This window comes from Pseudochaenichthys georgianus, chromosome 3, assembly GCF_902827115.2.
Source record: "Pseudochaenichthys georgianus chromosome 3, fPseGeo1.2, whole genome shotgun sequence".
Taxonomy (NCBI): Eukaryota; Metazoa; Chordata; class Actinopteri; order Perciformes; family Channichthyidae; genus Pseudochaenichthys; species Pseudochaenichthys georgianus.
This window is the reverse complement of record NC_047505.1, coordinates 40,537,082-40,548,713: the sequence shown is the minus strand read 5'-3', so window position 1 is coordinate 40,548,713 and position 11,632 is coordinate 40,537,082. Positions and strand designations below refer to the sequence as shown.

At 40.2% G+C, this 11,632-nt stretch overlaps 1 protein-coding gene across 1 annotated transcript in view; it reads right to left on the bottom strand.

Moving 5' to 3' along the window:
• Window positions 1-752: 752 nt before the first annotated feature.
• myom2b (myomesin 2b) overlaps window positions 753-11,632 on the bottom strand; it is a 29,468-nt gene continuing 18,588 nt past the window's right edge. Inside the window, exons 26-39 of the mRNA XM_034075030.2 lie at window positions 11,410-11,472; window positions 10,951-11,018; window positions 10,076-10,189; window positions 9,744-9,831; window positions 8,087-8,125; window positions 7,067-7,172; window positions 6,361-6,427; window positions 5,914-6,010; window positions 4,954-4,990; window positions 3,700-3,722; window positions 3,476-3,531; window positions 3,131-3,220; window positions 1,444-1,566; window positions 753-1,270 (exon numbers count right to left, since the gene is read on the bottom strand). Of these exons, the coding sequence (XP_033930921.1) occupies window positions 1,085-1,270; window positions 1,444-1,566; window positions 3,131-3,220; window positions 3,476-3,531; window positions 3,700-3,722; window positions 4,954-4,990; window positions 5,914-6,010; window positions 6,361-6,427; window positions 7,067-7,172; window positions 8,087-8,125; window positions 9,744-9,831; window positions 10,076-10,189; window positions 10,951-11,018; window positions 11,410-11,472 (1,157 nt within the window). The 3' untranslated portion in view covers window positions 753-1,084. The remainder of the gene's footprint in view (window positions 1,271-1,443; window positions 1,567-3,130; window positions 3,221-3,475; window positions 3,532-3,699; window positions 3,723-4,953; window positions 4,991-5,913; window positions 6,011-6,360; window positions 6,428-7,066; window positions 7,173-8,086; window positions 8,126-9,743; window positions 9,832-10,075; window positions 10,190-10,950; window positions 11,019-11,409; window positions 11,473-11,632) is intronic.

Below are 11,632 nucleotides of genomic sequence, written 5' to 3'. Positions count from 1 at the left end.
AAAGATGCTATGACAGTCTTCAGTGTCGGTGTGACACTGGCTCTGCTCCTCGGCTCTGGTTCACTAAGTAGTGATTCACTGCTAGCTGATCTTCAGCATGCTCAATATCTCACCATGGCGATGCTATGGAGGACATTGTTATATATTTGCAGTCATCAGTTGAGAGAGGTCGGAGCATAATGATGGCTTTGTACACCCCGACTTATTTCTCTCTGTAGGCCTACCTGTGTGAACAAGGGAAAGTTATCATTATGTCTTAAGGAGGGTATGAACTAAATAGTGTCAACATTCATCTTGTTGGATATAGCAGTGACTTGGAGCTGTGGTAGCCTACTACAAAGCCAGTGTTGTTTTTTGCATCAACATCCTGAAAGAAGTATTATGGGCGAAGAGTTTAAATACATTAAAAAAGGTGTTTCCTGACTGTGAAACCCGGCCAAACCATTGATCGAAAACAAAGCAGGGTCTTGGCTTGGCCCAGTCTTCAAAGGGCGGTGGTAGTGGTGCTCAGGTAGTGTGAGAGGGTAAATAAGATGTGATGCCAAGAGCCGTATAATGCACAATGTGTTGCATACCATAAAAAAATGCAGGCATGATGTATTGAAATATGTATTTTCAGCAGGATACTGATGAGGTCATTTTGAAGCTTTTCCTCATCGTGTTATGCATGAAGATGTCGTTGTTTTAGCCAAATCAAAATGGCTGATTTCTTTATACACTGCGCCAATTTAAAAACACATTTCCAGCAATCATTTAAATTAAATTCCAACTTTATTCAAATTTCATTAAAGTTTATTTCAATCAATTTAGTTATCTCTCATCAAGTCAAGTCCTGATATGAACTTGTTTTTTTAATGTTATTAATTTCAGCATTGTGTTCTTACAGGGATATCACAGTAGTACATTTTTTTTGTTGTTGCTAACTTTAACATGAATTATTACTTTAGCTCTCAGGGTTTTCTGGACCCTCTAATTCACAAGTGTTTGCTCCATTTCATTTGAAGCTTTGAATATTTGTCCAGACAGACTGAAGTTGTTTACATGTGTGAGTATATGTCTTCCTTATTTATGATTGTCATGCTTTCTACTTCCTCCTGGTAGGAGTGGGACTCTTCACTCCTCTTCCAGCTTTTGGAGGGGCGGGGCTTGGAGGAGGCTGGGCTGACTTGGGCTGCGGGATCTCAATGGGGAGTTTAGGAGGGATCATTGTTTTAGGGGTCAGAGTCGGTCTGGCCTCTGGGATTTGCTCTCCATGACGGTACACACTGACCTGTAGGGAGAGAGAGAAATAGGGCATACAGCTAGTAATATAAAAAAAATCAACAAAATCTGTAAACAAAAGTGAGCAAAAAAATATCTATCTTGTTGAGTCCTGACGAAAAGACAAGATTTGTGCCACAGATGGTCAGTTACTACTTTGTGGCACACAGCAGAGACACTCACCACTATATCCACAGACTCCCCTCCATATTTGTTCTGGACAATCATGGTATATTTGCCAGAATCCTCCATGGAAACACCTTTGATCGTCAGACTGGCAAACCCCTGGTCTATGGAGACCACGTACTGAAATACAAAATCATAGGTTAAAGAAATGAGAAAGCCAGCATGGGGAGTTTAGCTTGAATTTTAAATGCCCGTCCCTTTGAGTTTGGTTTAAAAATCGATTTATTTTTTTATGAGCTTTGATTACGACCTCGCTATGGCAATAGCTAAGCGCTAGATGGGCTTGGGGAGCATGCAGACTAATGATCTATGTCAGTCTATTGTCTATTCTAACCTGCTTAACCAGAATACTGTATGACTGTATTGAATAACAATAAAAACATATTCCATCCGTACCTGTTGAGAGCACAAAAACACACTATTGATTTGTATAAGCCTTCAGAGTTCAAGTACACTTGTGTCGTCGTTCTTCAGACACTTGAGATTAATTAGTAGATTACTTGAATTGTTCTGATTTGCACCATGTGAGCAGCGTGGGCTAGAGTATTTAATTTCCCTCTCTCGAACACTACCTGCCCATTATTTTGCAAGGTCCCGGCATAAGTACCTTTTTATGGATTGGATCAGACTAATTATACCTTCATATAAAAATGGAAACACTAGCCTTTACATTCAAGGAATTAAAAGCTCTATTGGCATAAAAATCATACAGACCTAAAAAATACAGTGTTATGTAATTCGATTATTGCCTTCATCTTTTAGACTAATGTAGGCTCATCTCGGAGTTGTTAGTCCCTCTTTTGGGAAAGGTAAAAAGTATAGTGGTTTTGAGACTGATCCAACACTCCTATATTTAAACATGTATAGTTTTACAGTTACACCTCTTCCTGCTCTGAGTTTCAGTGCAGTGTTCTGTGGATCTGGATATATTCCTGTTTGTTTTTCTGTTAACAGTCTCCTCTGTGGTAACGAGGTAGCGGGGATGCACTCTTGAGGTTTAGAAAACACGTCACCAAAGACATCAGTTCTTGTTTTAGACAGATTACTAGCAGGTGAGGGAATGGATAAAGAGGAGGGCAAACTTCAACACATATTCCACCTGGACCACAGTTTCTCAAACTTAAATCTTCAAAGTGACGAGGAGCTGCAGGATGCTGATGCTGTTGAAAGAGCCTCCTCCGACAGGGGATAGGCTGTAGACTTATACTGGTTGGCAAGTAGGTCAATGAGTTATGAGAGGCAGATTTGTTCCATTACGGTTCCAGGAGTGAGCTGATAATGCTGACCGCTCCTAAAGTATGCAGACCCCTCCAGTGAGGGATTGTATCTGGAGTTGAAGTCCCCCCAAAAGCAGGCAGAGGCCCTTTGTTTCCCCTCACCATGATCAACCTTGTACAATTTTGACAGTACAGCGCTTTAGGAGGATGCTAACTATAACTATCTGAAGAGTGCGCAAAATATGGAAACAGAGTAAGGGGAGTAACACAATAGAACCAGTTATGGGGAAGAGCGTGGAAACCCCATAGTAACTAGTTAATCGAAAAACACTATTGCAAATGTGTCTGGTTAATAAAGTAATTAATCATATTAAAGAAAAGGCTGGCTGGGTTTAATTAGGGATGCAACGGCTTCAATGATTGGCAGGAATGAAACAAAGAAAAGATGGGGGCTCTGAAGCATTTACCTGATCATCAGGTATCACATCGGCTCCATTCTTCAACCATGAGACCTGAGGCTTGGGGTCCCCACACACTGTACATGTCAGACTCAGGGTCTACAGGAGGAACAAAGAGGAATTCTTAGCCAGCAGGTAAAGAGACTTACATCACATATAGATGCATGATACACAAATTACAGTTCTTTAGGTTGAACCAGAATATTCTGAAAAAGTTTATATTTATTTATGATGTTCTGTGAGGCAAAATGTGTTATCTTATTGCTAGTATTATAGTTATTTAACAACCTAATCAATGTAATAAAAAAAAAAATCCTGATATTGTGCAACACTTATTTACCCTCAAAAACTCACCTTCTTTTCCATAATGGTGACCACATCAGGCAGTCCTCCCACCACTTTACCACGGTCTGCAACAAACCATTGTTCATATTTACAATCGTTCCTATTGCTTATTATTTTGATGATGAACTTTGTGTTATCATTTTCTGTAAGACAACTAAACAATCAGTAGCGTCATGCTTTTTTTCAGACAATGTCTTAACAATCATATTTTTTAAACAGAAGGATGAACTCACTCTTCTCAGCGTAGGCCTCGCCCCTGAAACACAGAAATAAAGTTATGTTTGTCTCTCCCTCTCTCATACAACGAACCAGCAGTACATTTATTATAAACAGTATTGTGTACAACACTTTAACCAGGAATGTAATCCTCAGTATTTATTTGTCTTTCACATAATCTAACCCTGTAGTGTAAATGCTCTGGTTGTACGGAGTATTTTGTTTGTCCGTTTCCACTTCCTGGCTCTGTTCACGGACGACAAATTATTCATTTTCCGCTTTTGTGTCGGTAGCAGTGGTCAGAAGGTTCGCCACACGGTATTCTGGGGTGTATTGTCAAACCTCTTAATTCTGTGGTTTTCCAAGGGACGTAACAGAATGTTTTCCATGGGAGAGGGGACGCTTCTTTGTAGCGACAGGGTGAGGCTGTCGGGCTGCGGGCCGGAGCAGAGGTCAGCCGCAGGACCAGATGGCTCGGGGAACTCCACTCTCCTCTCGGCAGATTGACGCTCAATCAAAGGGCAGCAGGGTGTCACTTGTTTCAATTGGTTTGTAAAAGCTTGTGCTACGATGTCTCTCTTTGAATGTTAATTAGAGAAGGGATTTGGACAATTTCCACTCTGCATGCTGTGTTTAGTGTTTAGAGTTTGAATTGATTTTTCTAGATGGATTTGCCAAATTCAGTGTGTGGGATTTTGCTTTGGCTCAATTAGCCAAAGGACCCGAAAGGATCGCAGCTACCTGACTGCTTCTATTTTTAACATTGATTTTTAGCTCAAATTATAACTGTTTTCTTTCAGTATGGTTACTCAAACCATAGATGTATTTGTATTTGTAAACACTCAGTTTACAAATACATCAAATGCAAACATTTATGCTTTTTTCGAACAGCAAAGTTAAGAAAAACTAATGGCTAAGTTAAAGTTTTTTTAAAGAACAATTTGACAGTAGCACTTCAAACTGTCATCATATATACGTCATTATATTTTATAATTAAATAGACTCGAAACCACTTAGTGAGGCCAACAGATGTATTTATGCTAAAAGGTTTGTGCTTACGTTTATAAACTCGGGTGAGTAATGTGGTTTTCGGTTTATGAGCACAAAGCATTCTGGGCAATCATTATCATTACTTTTAGCGAGCAGGTGCAGTGATGAATCACAGTAAGTTCAGAAGTGGAGTAAACAGTGATTCATCATACGCAGAGAATTCCAATGGAAGTATGCACAGAAAGGCACCGTTAAGGAATATATTCAGAGTGTATTCTTACTTGAGTTTCTGGAACTCAGCGAAGGCTTTCTCATATACTGTAAAAGATAAAGAAAAATATACATTACACAAAACTCATTGTCACAATGTCAGAGTCTTTACCCAGTCTGAGAAGTTGCTTGTTTTTTCACTAATAAGCGTAGCACGGGTTGGCTTTAACAATGGTGGTAAACTAACATAGATTTGCTCAAATTCTGAACTTCAGATGGGGAATAGTGCATGGCATTTGTCAAATACATAACTGACCATAATGGAAGAACTTGACTTTAACTCTTTAAGAGTGGTTGATAGTGTTTCTTTGGATATGTGGATACTCTATCTCAGGGGTGCCCAATACGTCGATCGCGAGGGTCGTGTGGGTAGATCGCATGGCATTAGCCTATCATCCATCCTTACTATGGCATTTGCCACTTTATTGACGTACAGGTAAGCCAGTCTGAGTTGTATTGTGCCATACGGCTTCATGCAGTTATGAGGGGGCCTCACCTCCTCATCTGAAGTGCAAATGCGGCGCACTATTATACGCTTATGCGGCGCAATTAGTGTAAACGCGCCACAGTTTATTCGCCGTTTAGGTTAAACCCCCCCCCCCCCCCCCCCCAGATTGGGCAGGGGCGGCCCTATAGGTAGATCATTTGGGCTTGGTCATTTTAAAAGTAGCTCCCAAGCTGAAAAAATGTGGGCACCCCTGCTCTATCTGAATTAATTGTAACCATCATGAATTGTTACAGAACGCAGCTTCAGTTTTACACATGTTGCACTGCAGTCTACGGGGAGGAGTGTTTGATACTCCAAAGACACGGCTTTGGTTGGAGTATCACTTGAAAGTCTTGAACTACAGACGAGAGCCAAGAGCTCCATAGAAACAATTGGCTGTGTTGTTGTTCAGTCACAATTGAACTGTTTTACAAAAAAAAAAAAAAGGTTGAGTGACACTGAGAGATAAAGGGGAGGTACTGACCGTCTCCGCTGAGGTCCAGTGTGCGTTTGTGTGCGGTTTCAGGGTTGGTGATCACGATGGAGTACAGTCCCTTATCTTTCTCCAGTGGCTCAATCACCTGTGTATGAATCAAATGATTAATAACTAATCAGGGTCCAGCTGTTTGACTCTATGTTGGTTTAAAAAGCTTTAAAAACTAGGTAGTTACAATGTAAAAGCTTTCAGACTAAAAGCGAAAGAGGATACGCTGTTTATTTAACTTAATACATTTGAAAATATATTATGTTTGTATTCATCCACTACCTCTTTTACAGGTGAGATTATCTATCAAACTTGTCTCAGATTTGGTGAGGTGTAACCTCTACATAGGCTCACTGAGGACATAGAAGCAACATTGCCACTGCCTGGCAGACTTTTGTTGTCATGTATGATCTACCTAAGAGTAGCATGCGCAGCAGACAATAATACCTCCATGGTTGCCATAGCAGGGGATCCTCCAATCACAATCTTGTCACTGTGGGCGAGTTTAGTCTCACTGAGGAGGAGAGGAGATGTTAGGTGTTTGTTTGTGAGGCGTGTTGCAGAGGTAATGGAAAATCATGTTTACATGCCTGCCTAATGTTAGGCAATTTATTTTCTTGCTATCCTGGCCCTCTCATACATACTCACAAAATAAAGGGCAGAGGTTAAAAATGTAATCTCCATAATTGTTGTTATTTAAATGAATAACTACCCCGTCACCTTTCTCTCTATCCTTTTTATAATTTGGTCCCGTCTTTATTACTGTCAACTATCAATCTTTTTTCCCTCCCTTAGAAATCCCACCCCTACACATTTTATTATCTTCAGTGTATAACAGAGTGCTTTTAACCTTGCCTCTGTATACAAAAGGATAGGGGTGGGATTTGTGTCACAAAGGGGCCATTTTACTGCAGCAACACACTAGTACAAAATGGCATCACAGGCTTTATAATGTTGCTAATTGGTTTTGCCAGTCCTGGCATTTCATTTTGAGAGAAAAGCTAAATAATGTGTTAGTGGTCAGCGTGTTTTTAGACTGGACTTAAAATAATACTGAAATTCTCCTAAAACCACGATTATTCTTCTTCTCTCCCTAGTGGTATGTGTTGCTAGTTAAATGTTATTTGAGTTAATGCTATTGTAAATGCCGCACCCATGGCACCAGGCGACGTTCATCTCGGTGGTGTAGTACTTCATGTGGCACTGCAGCTGGATGCCTGTTGCCGTGCAGTGAATCGCCAGCTCTGCGGCGCTGGCTCCTGCAGGGGACCGAGGTGGTGAGGGGGCACATTGACAGAAAATCAAATACATGTTTTCAATCTGCTGCTGGATAAGCTGGTCTCTCTGCAGTCGCCACATGATGCACTTCACTGCTCAGAGCTAATCACATAATATAATATAAGACTTCACCTTTTAACGTCACCTTTGTCCAGCTTGCAGAGCTAAATTGTACTAATGAAGCAGAGTGCAAACTGTTTTTACGGTGCATTAAATACAATGCTTCAAACATCAGGCGATGTATTGAACTTTAAAAGGTAGTTTTGCACTACACTATGACCGCGTATTACTTTTCTCTCTGCACATTACAAGTGTACAGGTGTCGTCCACCTGGTCACATCACCATGGTTTCCCATTATCACAGTAATGAAACCTCTGCTACCACTGCTGTAACAGTTTCTGCAGAGCTGTCAAGTGACTGTCTCTTAAAATAGGAGTAAGACGCTGCTCCACACTGTCACTGTGACTGCGCACTGGCATTTTAAAGTGATTTCACCACATGATGGCATGATGGCCAAATGCTTCCAGCACCACAACTCCTGCTACATGCTGATAAGTGTGTGTTTGTAGCAGTGGGGTTTTAAAAACCGAAATATATCAGCGTGGTGACGGTTGCAAATCTCTTATCAAAGTGCTGAGATTGTTTTGACATCATTTGCACTTGATCCCTTCAGTGGGTTAGGGTGGTGGTGTTTAGTTCTGTGTTTTAATATGAATATGAGTGAGATATGTGATGACTGTGTGTGTGTGTGTGTGTGTGTGTGTGTGTGTGTGTGTGTGTGTGTGTGTGTGTGTGTGTGTGTGTGTGTGTGTGTGTGTGTGTGTGTGTGTGTGTGTGTGTGTGTGTGTGTGTGTGTGTGTGTGTGTGTATGTTTGTGTGTGTGCAGATACCCACCAGCCAGTTGGCTGATCTTGTTGATGGCGTCTTCAAATACTAAAAGAGAAGTAGAAAACACGGGTCAGAAAAAGAGCCACTCTGCTGCCCTCTGGTGGCTGCCTTAAAAGCTCAGTCAGGAAAATAAATCGAAATTAAAGGTGTTTTTGTGTCTCCGTAGTACTCTGTATTAATTTGAAACCATATAACTGAATATTCCTGTTCTGTGGAGGCAGCCCAAATTTACATTAATTGGCAAAAGAATTTGAGGAGCTGTATTATATTAGAGCTCATCTCTCCCTTAAGGTCAAATTGCAACTGAAGTAATCTATCTACGCTCACTTTTCACATTGAACATGTGCTCTTTTATTAAATAAACTAAATGCCTATGTTATTTATCCAATGTGCATGCTTCAGTGTCCACTGCTTTGCGTATTCACATTCTCCCTCCGCTCTGTTTCTGAAGGGAGGGGCTCCGCTGGAGATGTGAGTTGGTTTATTCAGTAAATTAGCTCAGGATAATTGGATGTTCTGTCTACACCTGTTGATGTGAGGCTAATGCAGGATTTGCTAGCTTGATGCTACCGGCATTTAGCGGCAGTGACTCAAAAAATTGCCACTTAAAATGTATCATCAGCAATGTATGATAAGCAGACTGCTTGTTTAATGTTAGACTCACACCAATAGCTCAATATGATCATAACACGATTGCTTTCATATCAGAGATCAGATGAGGTGGAGCTGCCTCCAGCATTAGAGGATGAGGCAGAGAAGCAGCAGCAGCACAGGGTTGCAGCAGGTATGTTATATGCTGTAGTCAGGTGATTTAAATGTATCAATGAAAGGAAGAAGTGTAGGCTATACATGATAAGAAGGGAATACAGTTTGAATTAAAGTAATACAGTACAGTGTAACAGTGTACTTTATTACTTTGTAATGTACAAATACTTTGTTACTGTACGATATCAATAACAATAATCCACAGCTCCTCTCTCTGCTCCAGAGGATAACATTTTTTCGGGGTACCAGAGCAGCACCCTGCCAAGACAGTACACCTAGGGGAAACACTGGATGGTATTGTGTAGTTTGCCATTAAAACCTAAAGAGTACACACTTGAAGTACTCCAAAGTACCAGCTTAAGTTGAATTCCCACAAACTTCTACAGGAACATTAAGATGGATTTTCTCAGTAATAACTATTTAGTATAACTATTTTTATACAGTAGTTGGGGTTTTAAAAAGTCATTAGATCACCACATACAGATATAGTGTATACATGTGGATCATATTTTCTTCCTGTCTTCCACTTTTTAATGAGCATCAAGCACTCTTTTGAGTACAATCTCAGTTAGAAAACCAGCTAGCTGCCAAGTCAGTGAATTACTCCCCTAATAAAGATAGATTAAGTAAAGGAAGATATAGACTGAAAACTCATCTCTTTCGACTCCACTTCGAGCGATAGAATTATTAACAAAGCACTTATATACTAATAAAGGACTGGCTTACCTAAAGCCAGTTGAGTAGCACTTGAAATGTTTTAGCTCTATGAAACCTGATGTACTTTATGATTCTGTTTTCTTCAAGTTTGTTTCTTGTTGGTCGAAAGCACTTATTGTAAGTCGCTTTGGATAAAAGCGTCAGCTAAATGCAATGTAATGTAAAAGGAAGATATATTTACCTTTTCCAGAGATGTCAATTTGGCTCATATCCTTTCCTCTGTCGTCACTGATGGTGGCCTTATAAACTCCCGCTGTCTTCAGGGAAAACTGGAAAAGGGACGAAAGAGGAAGCGCATTACATATTGCAGGGGATTTAAGCGACGCACATTTGTTGAATTCTAAAATCTGATATTGTGTGTCCTTGGATCCTTTGAGAAAGACTACATTGTGTAACATTGCAACATGTTTGTGCCCAAATCAGTGAACAAAAGGCCACTGCCAATGCTTAGAAACAGAAGCATGAACACTGTTTCAGAGCATTCAGAAGATTTCAGCACCAAAGGTGAATTACCAGTTTAATTGGGAGTTTGCAGACTCCTGATGTCATGTCAGGCTTCACATCCGGGACGATCTCTGTGTCTTCTTTGTACCAGTGGAACGCTGATTCCTTCTTCAAGTTAGAAACCTGCGATAAAAAACATAATCACACATATGTATATAAACATAGTTGTCATTACAAAGGAGGAGAGATTTTCTTTTATAGTTTATAGCAGATTATCCAATTAAGTCTCCCCATTAATCTGCCGCTTAAAAGGTCCCTTATCAGTCCCCAGTTTAGATGTTCTGCACCACATATTTCTCACAGCAGCCAGGGATATAACACATGAAGTGTACAGTAGCAGGGCCATTAACCATCATTACAGAATGCAACACATCAGTGGTGTGTGGAAAGTTCATTTGGTTAGATATCTCATGTCTCTGCACTTTGGGCGGACTTCCACCCAAACTCAAATTAAAATATCCACCCTTTTAATAAAACTTTACTTGTAGAAATTATTTATAAATAAATTGTGCTTTTACTAATGACTGACATTAACTACATATAAAGCCTATTTCTTCTAAATGGATGACGTGAATAGTCATAACATGATTTTCTATATTGTTAAAATGTGTATTCTTGGGCCAAACTAACAAACAGATTAAACCGATGTTGGCTTAAAATTGTCTCCAGGGATACATTTCAAAATGGTCTTAACTATGTGCTTCAAAGCCAAAACAAAATCATGAGTTTAATTCTGGTTATTTTCATTAAAAAAAACACAGGGTGTACTGTACCTTGACATCCTGCACTTATCCTCTTCGAGATGCTTACCAGCTATCCACAACAAGTCAGATTGACATTTTTTGTTTAAACAATGAATAATTACTGAGTTTGGCTGTGTTTACCTTGCAGACCAGAGAGACGGAGCAGTCCTCTCCAACATGAAGTGTCAGGAACTCACTGAAGTGGGGACCTGTGGTGGATGAAGCCAGGCGAGGAAGGCCATGACATGAGATTACAAATAATTACTTGTGGACGTTGATTGTATGAGCTCTGTTATCCGCATTATTGTGGTAACATTCTAAATGCGGAATACCTCAGTGGAATCTATGCTTGTTCCCATGATAGCTCGTGTATAAATCTATTTATATAAGATTCATTTCGTCATGTAGTGACATTTCAAATGGGTCCATTTTGAGTTTTTAAGGTGTCAGCTCCCACTTGAAGTAATGCAGGGCCGCTCCTTTCCTGTACACTCATCGTTAGATTAGTCTCCAAGGCAACATAATGGGGAGCTGGCCTCAAACTAAGTAGAGTAGAAGCTCGTACAGGCTTATGAGTGGATGATGTTTTGTATTTCTTACCCTCCTTGACTCTGATGTACTCTCTCCTCTGGTACTCAGCCTCAGCCAGCGCTGCCTTGAAAGCTGTGTGCACATACAGATACACATAAGCAGAAGATAATTAGAAGATCAAAGAGTCGCCAGCAGTTGCTATAGACGCTGTCAGTGCATTAAGATAGCTAATAGTCCCCTGTATGAATGTAGAATCATGACTTCTTTAGCGTCTTTATTCAAATGTCTGAGT